Consider the following 14,641-nt stretch of genomic DNA (forward strand, 5'->3'; position numbering starts at 1 on the left):
AGGCCGTGGCTGCAAAACGGAAGTCAAAGAGTCCCCTGTGCTGGAGGGGGGGGGGTGACGCCGAGGGTGGCAGCGACCTCCCCAAGAGAAGTTTTTTAAAAAGGAAGGCATGCAAGAAACTAAAGCCAGACGATGTTCCTAGAAGCGCGGCCTGCAGACACCACGAGCATCCGGCAAAGCCAGCCCAAAAGCCACGCCAACTCCAAGTAAATACGCGCCGGTTTTTCCCCATCTCTGGACTCTTCACAGCCTGATGTGGCACAAGAGACACCCACGTTTCTGGGTCTGCAAGGCCTGGAAAGCCCCCCCTTTTTTAGCAAGAAAGAGGATCGCTGCTATTTCCTCCTGCCCCAAGCTCCCCTCCCTGGCAAAGGTTCTCCGTGAGCACAAGCCATGCCTGCTGGCCTCTCCCCCCCCCCGCCTCTCGCAAGATCTCTGACCTGCCGCCTTTCTGCCTCCGCGGCAAATGGGATCCTGATTTGGCTGCCATATAGATCGGCCGTTGGGCCTGGGCCAATTATCCCCTTAATGCTTTCGCGTGGCTTTTAGGGACACTCTGGCGCAAAGGCACCTTCAAAGAATTCCTGGCACGGGGGAACCGACCGGAGCTTAGCAAGACATCCGCAAATTGGCAGGCTCTTCACAGCTCGGACAGCCACGGGGAAGGCCCACCCGGCGGCTGTGCCGTGGCCAGATCAGAAGGCCGGCCTTTGCAGCCCACATGACGCACGTGTGGGAAGGCAAGCCCTCCCCTGCCTCTCTGGACGGTTCCCCTCATGCAGTTCCTGTGAGCCTCAGGGCAGGTGTTTTCCGAACCATCCCTCCTTGCCAAGTCCACACATGCAAGAGACCCAGGCCTTGGGCCGCGTCGAGGTGTGAACCAGCACTTCAGGGGGTGCCCCCAAACTGGAAGGCAGCACTGGCGAGAGGGGCTCCCAGTAACCTTCACTGGGCAGCCGTCTCATGGCAGCCTCCTCCACTCCTAGCCTCCCAGGGCAGCCCCAAGCAAAGCCCGGGGCAGCAATCTATCCTGCCTGGGACCTTTGGGGGAAATGTAATCTTGTCTGCACCCAGCTGGCTCTTTGGCCCCCTGCATGATCAAGCCCAGGAGCGTCCCCTTATTCGCGTGCCACAGACGCAAACACGAGATTCAAAAGCCGCACAGGAATAATTCAGCGCAAGGAAACGGAAAGCCGTGAGAAAATAAAAGATGGGAAGCTTCGGTGCACACAGCAGGGAGGAGCTGCACCAAAGCTGGGGGGGGGGGGGCACAGCCTAGCGGCAGGGCTGTGAAATCCAGATGCAGCCCGGGGACCAACCTGGGTGTAGACGGCGGAGCTGCTTGGTTTTGGGGGTGCCCCTCCTGTTGCCCTGTCAGAGGAAGGAGCGGCTGCCGTCCCCCAAGCATCCCGCTCTCCCTCTCCCTCCCTCTCCCTCTGCCGCTGCTTTCCAGGACGGCACGATCAGCTCCACTTGACCTACATTCCCCGTTCCTCGATGGACAGGCGGCTTCAAGCAAGGGCCGCTCACGCCAAAGAGGGCCGGAGGGCCCAGCCTGCTGCCTCCCCTCCCCTGGCCCGCCCAGCCCCCGCCCCACCAAGCCGGCATGAAAACAAGGCTGCCCTGCGGAAACCCACCAACCTCCCCCAAGACCCCCCTGGGCTGCCCACCCCGGCTCTGCACAAGCACAAGATGGGGGAGCCAGAGGTAGGCCAGGCCAAGGGTGGGCAAACTGTGGCCCTCCAGATGTCCATGGACTACAGTTCCCATGAGACCATGCCAGCATCATAGGAATTGTAGTCCACGGACATCTGGAGGGCCACCGTTTGCCCACCCCTGGGCCAGGCCGACTCCTTTCCAGCAGATCTCAAAGAGAACTGTGCTGGTTGAATAACGGCCGGCTTGCAGCTCTCGCCCAGTCCCAAGAGCTCTGCCCTGCCTGGGCAGTTGGGAAGGCCTGCCCGCTTTCCAGCTGCGAGGTGCCCTGTGGACTTGCCAGGGGAGGGGGGAGGCCTGGAGCTTGCTCTGGAGAGCACAGCAAAACATCTTCCTCCTCCTCCTCCTCCTCCTCTTTGCAGCCGGGCCACGCTGCTCCCGCTGCTGACGGCTCAGCTCCCCCAAGGCCGCCCGGAGTCTCCTTAGAAACAGAGGCCTCCTCTGCTGGCGGAGTGGGTCGGATCTGGCAGCATCTCTTTGGGAAACACGAGAGACACCTCTGGCTTCCCGAGCCCCCGTGAGAACAGCACGGAACTGAGTCACGGCGCCTTCCCAGACGCGGATCCCGCAGGGGGGTGCCTGCAGGGCGGCCGGAACGGACACGGCTTCCCGAAGAGCCTGCCCCCGTGCTCCCTGGGTGCTCTTTTTGGGCGCCCTTTTCTGCACGGGGGAAGAACAGCAGCCCCAGTCGGGGCACAGCGGGACCCCTGGAGTGAGTCCTGGCTGAGGAGCCCTGGAGCCTCTGGCTGAAAACCACCCAGCAGGACACACACAGGAGCCCTTCCCTGGCAAGCTACATTTCCAGATTCAGGGCACGGAGCTACCAACCACTCCCAGGGCCAACGCAGCCCAGTTGCTCGTTCAGCCCAGTGGTCTAGAAGATTCATAAGTCTCCAGCCCTCCCTCTGGCACCGGCAGAGAAGTTATCAGGCGTAAAAAGATCCAAGGCAGACAACCGGGAGTCCGTCCGTCCCCCCCTCACAGGCCCATTTCTCAAACGGCCAACTTCTCCTCCCCAGAGGCACACGGAGCTGTGGGGTGGGCCAGGTGCCAAGTGACCATGTAGCTGCCCAACTGTCCCCCCCCCCCCGACCGGAGCATGGCTGCAGAGGAGACGAGGCTGGCTGCGTTCAGGCTCCCTTGCCAAGGGGCCCCCCTTTTGCCGCTAAGCAACACGGGGGACAACCCACCAGCAAGGTCTCCATAGCGGGAGGAAGGCGACAGTGTAGCCGTGCGTGGGGCAGGAAGGACCTGGCAAATTAGGGGGGGAGGGGGGGGTTCTGTTAACTGCTCCAGGCTGTGACCATCAAGTGGAGCCTCCATGTGCAGAGGCAGGGTATTTCTGGATAGCGCTTGCAGGGCACACGGGAGGCAATGGACACCTCTTCCAGGCTCTGCCCGTGTGCTTCTGGGTCAGAACTTTGCAAGAGCAATTCCACCAACCCCGGGCCCACAGAATACACAGCCCCACCCCGCAAGCCACCTCTCCCCTGTGTCCACGTCCACCAGCCACGGGAGCCACGGAAGAGGGCAGGAAGCAGGCCACCCGCGAGATGAACCTAAGGTCTCCGCTTCAAGCAGCCACATCTTTGGCCTCTGGCTCAGAGGGAAACATTCACAAGCACCGGACAAAGTCTGAGCCCAGGGCCCCTCTCAGGCCAACCAAGGGTTATTCAATATTATTATTATATTATTCAGCTGAAAAACAGCATTGCAAAATAATCAATATTTGTCCAATAACGTTGAACCACGCTTGGCTGCTCTGAGAGGGGCCCCTGGATTCAGACTGGGTTCTGCTGCGGCAGAGCGACCCGGCGGCCCCCTTGAACCCCAATCCACCCCCCCCTGCCCAGAGGAAGGGGGAACTCCGCTGGCATCGCCATCAGCACCCCTGTCCACCCCCCCCCCGGCAAGGTGACCCACCGCAGCTCCCCCCAACGCTTCCGTTTCTGGGTTTCATTAGAGACGGCGGCTGGCGGAGGAGGAGGTGGAGGAAGTTATTAGAAGCGATGATGAGGTAGAGTCAAGGAGCCTGGAATTAGCCAGCTGAGGCAGCAGAGGGGGTGCCGAGAGGAACCCCACAGGCTGGCAAGCAGAGGTTTCCCGGCAGGAAGTCTGCGCCCACGGAAAGCGGAGGGGGGACGGGGGGTGGGGAGGGCAGGCCCCCAGCCACACCGTGGCCCAAACCCAGGGGCTACCCAGAGGTCCTCCAGCAGGGCCAGGACTCCAGAAGCCCGCCCACTCCCGGGTCCATTCACACAAGACGTTGTTGTCCCTCCTGAAGAGGAGGCACGTGTGAACCTGCCCCAGCGGCTCTGCCCTCCGGTTGGGGTGGGAGGGGCTGGGCCCGGGGGCACGCCAGCGGCACACCCCGGAGAGGGAGGGCCCGAACGCATCGATCCCCCAGAGGCAGGTCATGGGTATTCATGTTTCCACCCGGGGAAAAGAAGCGAGGAGTGTGCACAGGGCACAACAAGCCAAACTGGATTCTGTGACCCTGCGTAAATCATGCTAATTGAATCTGGCAGGCTTCTCTGCTTGGGAGCGACCGGGATCGGCCTGCCAGGGTACACCTGGCACCAGACGGATTCCACGTTAATGTTCCCCGGCCTGCCTGTCTGTCAACGCTTGGGAGGGGCTGCTGGCACTGCAAGGAGCTGATGGCTCCTCTGATGCACTCCTGTTTTCGTGCACCCCCTCCTCTCCCCCTCTCCCCCGCCCTCCGCAGCATCACCTGATTCTACTGGTCCCTAATAGATGCACACCCTAATAAATGCACGCCCTATGCATCCGATGAAGCGAGCTTTAAGTTGCAAAAGTTTGTGCGTGGGAATAAATTTTAGAAGAAGAAAAGTAGACTTGGGTTTTACACCCCGTTTTTCACAACTCAAAGGAGTCTCAAAGCGGCTATACCTTCCTCTCCCCACAACAGACACCTTGTGAGGGAGGTGGGGGGGGGGGACTCTGACAGAATTACTCTGTGAGAGCAGCTCTAACAGGACTGTGACTAGCCCCGGGTCACAGCTGGCCACTCTCTGCACTGTGGCATCACAGCAGGAGGCGCAAACATTTTTCTAAGCCACTTTGAGTCCCAACTGTACAGAGAAAAGAGGGACACAAATAAATAAACACAGCGCTTATTCCCTTGCGTCGCAGAAGGGAATCTGGTTCGAAAACTGTCTCCATTCCAGGGACCAGGACTAGCACCTGGCTGCTCTCTCAGCAGGGCATCCTTAGCCACAGGTAACCTGACGGAGGAATAAAAGAGGGCTCCGGGGGCACCTGAAGGGATAGTGGAATTTATTCCAACGCAAACTCTCACGAGGCAGGAGAACTCGCTTCATCAGATGCACCGTCAATCCATCAGGCTGATTTATATACACCACAGGAAGGGAAAGAGCGTGCTCCCAAGACGGACAGCCTGGCACTGCAGTGCAGGGGAGAGAGTGTCAGACCAAAGGCCGGAAGGCCCAGGTTCGAGTCCCAGCTTCGCAATGGAAGCTCACTGGGGGACCTTCAGCCGCTCACATCTGCACAGCCAAACCCATGTTGCAGGGCTGTTGTGAGACTAAACTGGAGGAGAATGACATATGCTACTTTAGGTGTAAATGAAGAAAAGAAATAACAGAGGCTGGATTCGAAACCAGAGTCCTCGGTTCACTCAGAAGGGATGTGAGACGCTCCCAACTGTTGAATAAAACCCGATTCCAGTGACACCTTGCAGGCTAGCAAAATTTATCCCGGCAAAATCTGTCCCCAGCTTACCTCATTGGATGTAGAACATGCAAGTTTTGTGAGAGAGGCAAAATGCAAAACACAGTTATCGCAGGATGAGATGTGCTAATCAGATACAACAGGAAATTGCACATGTTCAGCTGGAGTAATTAGCATCTGGAAGAGATGTGATACGATACGCACGGTATTAATACCTCTAGTGAGTTAGGAATCACAGCTTCCTTTTCCAGGACACTGTTTTGAACTGGCTAATGAATCCTAATTCACCAGTTTCACATTGGACTCTCCCCTTGAAGTTCCTTTGTACTTCTACTAATGCTTAGAAATCAGCAACAGAACACCCCCGGGAAATTAAAATTTATTTATCATGTTCCTCCAGTGGATTCTGGCAAATACCAGATTTATGTCCACGCTGGATGTCTACACAGAACACTTTCATTGCCGGCCCCAATCCGAAGTAACCAGGGAGATTTCTTCAAAGTGCAGAGGGAGGCCTGGGCTAACCAGGGCAGTGTGGTGTCTGTGCTTTCGGAATCCAGGGGGGGCTTGGCCCAAACTCTTGCTGCACCAGACACCAGTTGCTTAAAAACAGGCAGAGGTGTGTGTGTCATAAATTTGCCAAAGTGACTCTCTTGAAGGGGGGGGGGGGATCTCCTTTCAAAAACTGCTTAAGAGCTTTGCGTCCCTGCACAGGGGGAAGACTGCGCTGGGGTTAAGAGCTGCTCCTGCAACACCTATCATGGCTAAGCTGCTTTGAAACGCTTTAAAGAGATTCTTCAGAGCTTTAAGACAATTAAAAGGGGAAGAATTAGCCAGCACGGCTGGCTGCCGTGCAGGAGGGCTTTCCCAAGGAAGCGGCCCCTCTCCTCGGCTCCTCGTGGCCAGAGGCAGCCAGCAGAGGGGCAAACCTGCCACCTGGAACTACACACAGAACACCAAAGTCCTGGGGCATTTGGCATCCCGGGTTCCTAAGGACGGGCAGCCCCACCTGTCAAGGAAACCCTGAAGCCCCACCGGCCCACGGCATATTGGCTTTTGAGGCCCTAAGGGCCGCATCTAGGGCCAGGGACCCCAGGGCATGAACTAACCAGGACTCCGCAGGTCCTGGGAAGTGACTCTGGCTGCCCTGTTGTTTCAGGGCCCACGTCGGACCCGACCTTTCAAGCTAAACCGCCTGGGCTCGCGTATCCGAAGGAACTCCTCTGCCTCCACAAACCGGGCCGGGATGGCCTATCAGCACCTAGAGCAAGAGAGCGAAGACAAGCAGGAGTCTGGCGGCGCCTTAAAAACCAAATGAAAGTTATCCCCGGGCAAGAGTTGCTTCGTCAGAACCCTCTCTTATCCGATGCGAGGACAAGAGGAGGAAGAGAGATCGGCAGACACGAGGGGCAGGTACAGAGGGGTAAGTGGAGGAATTTGCATCTGGAAGGGGCGGGACACACGAGGTATTTGCACAGATATTGGGTGAAGAATTCCAGGTTCCCAGCAAGCCCTGGAGAGATCTGGAGTTTGTTAACGAATTCTAAGCTGACAGCTTTGGGCTGGACTCATTTCTCCAGACTGAAACTGCTGAAGTAGGATTCGTTAGCAATTCAAGGCAGCACAGCTCCCCACCCAGGCCTTAATAGGAACGTGGGACTCCTGACTCAACACAGGCTCTAATAGCTTGCATTTCCCATCCCTGACGGATGTTAATTCCACCCAGCTACACGTCGAAGGTTTCCTGTCGCTCTCTGCTGACCACGGTTCATTCCACACTAAATCTTCTGCTTTGCCAATCTCAGAGTACCTGAGCATGTCACGCCTATTCTGAGTAAAGCGATTGCTCTTTGGATTAAGCTCACACTCCCTAGGCTAGACTACTGCAATGGGCTGTACCTGGGGCTGCCCTTGAAGGGATCGCCAAATGCAGCCGCCCATCTGTGTTATGCTGCTCTTAGAAACATTAATACTGCCTACCTGTTACTTCCCAGGCTCAAATTATGGTGCTGGCTTTAGCTTTTAAAGCCCCGTAGGCTCCATCGAGGGCAGAGACCCACCTACCCGCTGGGCCATCGCTCCATATGCCAGTCCCTCTGTGCCGAGGTACAATCGCCCCTTCTGGGTCCCTCCCATGGAAATGTGGGGCCTGCACGGTCAAGCACCCAGCCTCTCCTCTCCCCATTGTTCTCCAACTGCCTCTTATTTCGGGGAGCCTCTACCGGGGGCCAGGCTGCTGGGGAGGCAGCTGACAGAGCCCCCTCGCTGGTTTTAATATGCCAGCTTCCCTACTGGGGAAAACCGATATTGGATGGTTGCAAATGGGAATTGTGAGCGTCGTTTACAGTGTTTTTCTTCTTCTTTATTAAGAAACACACACACACACAGAGGCAAGCCGCAACAAAACGAGCCAAATTGCATGAATTCATAGAAGGCAAACAGGGGGGTTCCGTCTTGCAGTTCCAAAAGGCAGTAAATAATCAGCATCCAGCAATCATTAGACATGGCCAAAGGACGGGAATTTCCCCCCTCGAACCCCAATGGGTCATTGCTCGTGATGTGCCTCCAGCTGGATGTGCCTCCCATAGTTGCCCCTCTTGCAGGGAATACCGTCTGGGGACTCCCAAGTAAGGAAGCCCAGAGTCAACTCCATATTGGGGGGAGCGGTTACAGCCCCAATAAAACGACCCTGGACTCCACAGGAAGGCTCTTTCCTCACACACACTTGAAAGCTCCAGAAAAACACTCACCACTAAATTTGTCTGCCAAAATATACAGCTAACTGGCTTTTGAAAAAACAATCACATCTCCAACAACTAACATTGATTATGTGAGAGGCTGATTCGGTGAAGGGTCAAGAGGGCGGCAGGTGACAGTGGGTGAGCGAGAGGTGCAGGGGGCTGGACTAGATGACCCAGGAGGTCCCTTCCAACTTTAGGATTCTGTGTCCATACATAATAATGGCTGATCTATAATAACTTCCCAAATGTCTAAACTACTCCCCGGATCGTCTTGTTTTAATTATTTAACTAAAACCTTGGCCTCCCCGCAGCAGAGGCCCTTGAGGTGGAAAGCATTAAAATCACCTTTCAAAAAGCAAAGAGAAGCACTAAAGGAACCCCAAAGGAGGACTTTACCCACTGGCGGAAGAGGGGGACCGAGATTTCCCTGAGAAAGCAATTCACAGTTTTGGAGCCACAACTGAAAAGGCCCTGGCCAGCACTACAAGACACTTTTCAGGACAGGGGAATAAATACGGTCCCCAGCAAAGCAATCCTGGCAAATAGAAGGGGAAGAAATGGAGATAGTGACAGATTTTATTTTCCTGGGCTCCAAGATCACTGCAGATGGGGACTGCAGCAAAGAAATTAAAAGACGCTTGCTCCTGGGGAGGAAAGCTATGGCAAATCTAGACAGCATCCTAAAAAGCAGAGACATCACCCTGCCAACAAAAGTGCGTTTAGTCAAGGCTATGGTCTTCCCAGTTGCAATGTATGGCTGCGAAAGTTGGACCATAAGGAAGGCCGAGCGTCAAAGAATTGAGGCTTTTGAACTCTGGTGCTGGAGAAGACTCTTGCGAGTCCCTTGGACTGCAAAGCGAACAAACCGGTCAGTCCTAGAGGAGATCAGCCCTGACTGCTCTTTAGAAGGCCAGATCCTGAAGATGAAACTCAAATATTTTGGCCACCTCATGAGAAGGAAGGACTCCCTGGAGAAGAGCCTAATGCTGGGAGAGATCGAGGGCAAAAGAAGAAGGGGACGACAGAGAATGAGGTGGATGGATGGAGTCACTGAAGCAGTAGGTGCAAACTTAAATGGACTCCGGGGAATGGTAGAGGACAGGAAGGCCTGGAGGATCATTGTCCATGGGGTCGCGATGGGTCGGACACGACTTCGCACATAACAACAACAAAGCAAAGCAAAAACCAGCAAGCAGGGGAAGAGTCCAGAACCACATGCAGAGTGCCCTCCCTCAGCCTCTCACGATCCAGGGGCTGGGGGGTCCCAAGGGAGGCATGCACTGGTCCAAAGATAAGCTTTGCTCGAGTCTGGCAGGCCACAGACAAGTTCAAATTGACTTGGTACGGTGACCCACTTTGCAAAAACCCAGAGCGTGCACAAATCGATAAAGCTCCAGAAGGCTGGGACCTCCTTTCCCTGGTTTCGTGACCCACTTTGGGCCGGGCTGCACCGTTCTTTTCTGAGTCACCCCAAAAGGAAGCTCCTGTGCAGAATGCTCCAGTGAGTTTGTGCAGTCTTAACCATTTGCCAAAGAACAAGATTATCAAGGGGGCAACTGCCCACAGGACCCAGGCGCATTTAGGACGCGGAAAAAGCAAACAGTATCCAACCTGCATGCTTCCAAGCAAAACGGCTTCTCAAGAGCCCCTCTTTACTGGAAGAAGGGCCTGGAACGGTGACTGATACAGAGGCGTAACAGGCAGCCTCCGCTGGAGTGAAGAGCATTCCCACCCCATCTCTGCAGCAGAGCCAGGGGAAGATGGCTTGAACGGCTGTACTTAAACAGCTCCTTGCTTCTGACAGATTTATCTGGTATGGTGGGGTGAGACCGGGAAGGAATTCAACACCAGTGACTACGATTTTGCAAGATTTTCAGTCCTTCTCCCAAAAAGGGAAAGTGCCACTGAGCATAAAAATGAGAGTCAAAGAATGCTGATCGATACTTGCCAAGTATTTAGATCATAAATGCTTTGCAGTCTAGAGAATCGCACGTCTGCCACACTTCCGCAAACAGATTACAACTTTGGGGTTGGAGGGAATCAATAAGTGCCTCAAATCCTCAACTATCAGCCAGAAAACCAAAGGCTCCTCTGCATTCAGGTGGGTCACTTGCAGAATGCAGGGGGGGGGGGGGTAGGAAGGCACCTGAGCATATACAAAGCACATTTCTTACACCGCCAAGACACTCCTTCCCAGATACCAGGGCGGTATTTTGACTAGAGAGGGTCAGGTTCGAATGCTGCTCTTACACAAAGATGGCCAGGTCACAGGGGCCTTTCCCCAGCTTAAGCCAGCTCATGGAGTGTTTGACAGGTGAAGGTGAAAGGACACACCTTTAGGCCTGGGCGCCTAAAAGGGGGTTTCAGCAGCCCAAAGAATCGACTTCCGGACTCAGCAGTGTCTTGAGGGTGGGGGGCAGGGGAAACCTTAACAGCGGGTGGGGGGGGGACACTGGTTGACCCCTGGCTGTGTGCCACCGACAAGGAGTCCCCCTCCTGCTCCTTGCAACCCAGAGCGCAATCCCTGTCCATTTCCCCGGCCCAGATTTTTTCCCCCAGCACAACCACACGCTGGACCATGTCACTCTTCTCTGGCAGGAAACTCTGGCTTGTCCCTGGACAGCGACTCAGCTGGAAGCGCCAGGCAGCCTCTGCTTGCCAATGAAGGCACCCAAAGGCACACAAGTTGCCTTTATGCTCACAAGCTGCCTTCCCGTGCTGCACCTTTTAAAACCTCCGGGCCCCACAGCGGCCCCAAAGCGACCCGGAGGCTGCTCAGAGCCAAGCCCCAAAGAGCAGCCTGAGGGGCCCCGCACTCAGATCCGGAGACAGAGTCCCTGGCCGCAGAGGAGCCCTCAAGAGCCGCCTCACACCCAAGCCTCCGTGGCGAGGAGCCTGGCCCGCGGACCCGGCAGAACAGCCCAGCTGCGCCCGGCCCAGGCCGTGCGGCACCCTCGGGACGCCTGGGCAGAGACCCCGGCCCCTCAGAGCGATCCGGGAAGAGCGGGAGGGCCAGGGGGCGGGCAGTGCTGGGGACGGCTTCATGCCCTGCCTAGGGCTCCCCCCCGGTCTTGCCAGGGCCAACGGGGCCCCTCCACCGGGGCCACGGCTTCACCTCTGCCTGCCTGCCAGCCTGCCAGCCTTCTGCAGCAGCAGCAGCCGCCGTGCCAGGGGCTTGGCAAAGCCGGAGAGAGGCAGGGCCTGCCCAGCCCGTCCAGCCGCCCACCCCCCCCCCCCCCGATGCCTGGGCGCCCCTGGTGCCCCCGCCGCCGCCTCCTCCCCCCCCCCCGAGGGTGGCCGGGGCTGGGTGGGTGGGGGGTGGGTGGGGGGCGCACTCACTGGCCTTGCCGGGCTTGGGCCTCTGCAGCAGCTTGAGCACGGCGCCCACGTCCTCCGCCTTGACCGCCGCCATCAGCTCCTGGTCCTTGCCCATCGCGAGCCCCGCCGAGCCCCGACGCCGCCGCCGCCGCCGCCCACCTCAGCGCATCCTCCCGCCGCCCGCCCGCCCGCCGCTCCTCGCTCCCTCGCCGGCGCCCAGGCAGGCAGGCAGGCAGGCAGGCAGGGCGGGCAGAGGAGGAGGCGGAGGAGGAGGAGGCGGAGGGCACGGGCAGCGGCGGCGGGCGGGCGGGCGGCGGCGGCGCGCAGCGGGGCGGGCGGGCGAGGCGAGGCGGGGCCGGGCGCTGCTGCCTCCTCCTCCTGCTGCTGCTGCTGCTCTTGTCGCGCGGGCCGGTTCAGCGGTGCCTCCTCCTCCTCCTCCTCCTCCGCGCCGCCGGGCCCCGCGCGCCCATGGCCGCCGCCGCCGCCGCCGCCTCCTCCGGCCAGCCCTGCTGCAGCCGCCCGCCGGCCCACGAGGAGGGGGGAGGAGGGAGGAGGAGGCGGGTCCCCAGGCGGCCTCGGAGGGGAGGGGGCGCCGAGCGCAGAAGCCGCGCGACCCCCTCCCTCGCGCGCGCTCCTGGCACGACCCCCCCCCCCACGACCCCCGGGCCCGGCTCGGCGAGGGCGCTTCCGGCGAGCTGGGGTGAAGGGTGAAAAGGGCGCCGGGCCCTCCGCGGCCACCGTCCCGGGCAGAGCTGGGCCCTGTCACGTGGTTCTGGCTGTCACCAGGATCTCCCCCCCCCCTCCCCGTTTCCTGTAAACCGCCTGGAGCCCCCGGGGAGGGCGGCAGACTGAATGAATGAATGAATGAATGAATGAATGAATGAATGAATGAATGAATGAATGAGGCCCGCATCCCCCCCTAGACATGGCTACAAGGCCCCTGCCCCACGGGGGCTCCAGAGGCAGCGCTCCTTCCCTTGCCCCTTCCTCGCTCTGCCGCCCCCCCCCCGGGGCCTTTGCCCACCAGGGTTGACCAGGGAACCGGCGCTGGCCAGCTGCCCCCTCCTGCCAGCAACACTCCCTGTTGGGTGGGCAGCCCAACTGGACCAGCAGTGTCAACTGAGCACCCGGGCAGGGTTTTCCGGGGGGCGGGAGCAAATTAAGGAGTCCCCCCATGCAGAAATCAGTGCTCTAGGATGCCAGATGCCAAATCTCTCTCCCATCACACCACACACGCCGCTGGGTAAGAGGGTGGCTGATCCTCCTTTTTTAATCACCAATTTTAATAATGGGATCAATATTTCCATGTTTTAATGAATATATGTTTGACCCACGGTGTTGTAAGAAGCAAAGGCAGGTTTTTGTGGCTGGTCTGGGGGGTTGTGGGGAGGGGGGGTCTGTGACTGGGGGGCTTGTCCCTGGGGGGGGGGTCTGGCCTCTCCCTTCCCAGGGTCTTCCTGACGACGGTTCCTTTTCCGTTCCATCTCTGCGGTTTCCTGCCCCTGAGGAAGGAGGAAAGAACGGCCTGCGCTTCGGCCAGTCACATCGCGGGGGCCAGCCCTGCCTGCTCCTCTCCAGGGAGGGAAGGGGGTCCCTGACCCAGGTGGACCCCGGGGAGAGGCAGATACAGGGGTGGGCTGTGGATCCCTTCCCGGGGCTTGGCCCCTCCGCCGCCTCCCGCAACAAGTCCTGGGGCTCTGCCAGCCCCCTGGGGCCGAGCCTGTCTGCCTGCATATCGCACTCCCTCAGCCCTGCTGTGACCAGCCGTCATGCCTGGCGGCATCCGTCTCTGCAGCCTTAATCCAGAGGGCTCCCGGCTTATTGGAGAACAAGAGCCTGGCTTAAGCGGCCGCAGACACTGGGGAGAGCGGAAGGACGGCAGACCCTTTGGCTCAGCCCCCTCTGCACTCGCCGGCCGGCCGGGACCCTGCCTGAGGCCCACAGATCACATCAGCTGGGGCGGGCAGACCACGCAGTGGGCATCCCCTCCACCTTCACCCACACAGCACAACCCCACAGCCATGGCCGGGAGCCCCGCTGCGGTCCGGCTCACTGTCAGTGGGGCTTGTGCAGGAAACAGCCCTGCGTCCCACCGGCCAGGCCCACCCCTCCCTCTCTCGGAGGCCCCTCAATCCGGCCCAGTGAGAAAGCGGCTCTCCGATCCTGTGGTGACTGAGGCCGTTAAGCCAGACCATTTCAGACTGCAGGAGGGAGGCTTGTGATCTAGTTTTCTAGATGCAAGGACGTGGGAGTGAGGCATGGCAGCTACAGTTCTGTCCTAAGTGGAGTCACCCCATTCCAGGCCCATGCACTTAGAAGGGCAACGCTCTGTTAGGATCGGACTGCTAGGCTTCTACATTCAGTCTACCGGGCAGGGGCAGCTTGCAATCTAGTTTTCTACATGCAAGGACTTGTCCTTTTTTTCCATGGGGGACCATCCTGCTCCATGACCCCGCACACATTGCCTGAAGCAGTCGATCCCTAACCCACCTTGAAGGCAGAGTCTCTCTGCTGCCAACGGGGTCCGGCCAAACAGCGGCATCCGTGTCTCCTTCCCTGCAGGGAGCAGCACAGGGCTCCGGGCTGCCTTCAGAGAGGCCGACTTCCCTGCCCGAGAAAGAGTCCCCTCTTGGGGAGGCAAACCGCTGAGGCAGGAGTGACCCAGATTCCGCTCTGCGCAGGAGCCAGGGCCAGGGCTGCGCGTACGTTTCTGCTGCTGCTGCTGCTGCGGGAAGCGCATGGCTCAGCAGGGGGGAGAAGCAAGATGCATTTCCTGCAGCAAGAGGGCCAAGAACGAAAAACAGGCCTGCGCCCTTCTGCTTGGGATGTCTGTCCCAGGGAGATCCTGGCCCTCAACACCTGTTCACCATCCAGGCCTTTGGCGGCCCAGGGGAGCAGGGAAAACAGGCTGGGGGGGGGAGAGCAGCGGAGGAAGCAGCAGGAGGCCCCCCCCCATCTCTGCACGGTCCGGATCGAGAGCCTCCTCCCGGCAGCTCCTTTGCAAAGAGGTTGTGATGGGCGTTTTTACGACTGCCATCGGCTCGGTGAGCCAAGTTTCTGGCAGGGAATGATAATAAACGAGGAACACGGAGGAGAGCGGAGACTTCCTGAGCAGCTGGGAAAGAGCCCCCCCCCCCGCCCCAGAGGGAAGA

General features: G+C 58.7%; 1 protein-coding gene across 4 annotated transcripts in view; it reads right to left on the reverse strand.

The window, feature by feature from the left end:
* CASKIN1 (CASK interacting protein 1) overlaps window positions 1–14,244 on the reverse strand; it is a 45,090-nt gene extending 30,846 nt beyond the window's left edge. For 2 of the 4 annotated variants that reach the window (XM_077316822.1, XM_077316819.1), the window contains exon 1: window positions 13,980–14,244. In XM_077316822.1, the coding sequence (XP_077172937.1) occupies window positions 13,980–14,229 (250 nt within the window). In that variant the 5' untranslated portion in view covers window positions 14,230–14,244. Of the gene's footprint in view, window positions 1–11,510; window positions 11,723–13,979 lie in introns of those variants that run through there. The other 2 variants (XM_077316820.1, XM_077316823.1) reach the window with 2 other exon arrangements.
* Window positions 14,245–14,641: the final 397 nt, after the last annotated feature.

This window comes from Paroedura picta, chromosome 17 (assembly GCF_049243985.1).
Source record: "Paroedura picta isolate Pp20150507F chromosome 17, Ppicta_v3.0, whole genome shotgun sequence".
Lineage (NCBI taxonomy): Eukaryota > Metazoa > Chordata > Lepidosauria > Squamata > Gekkonidae > Paroedura > Paroedura picta.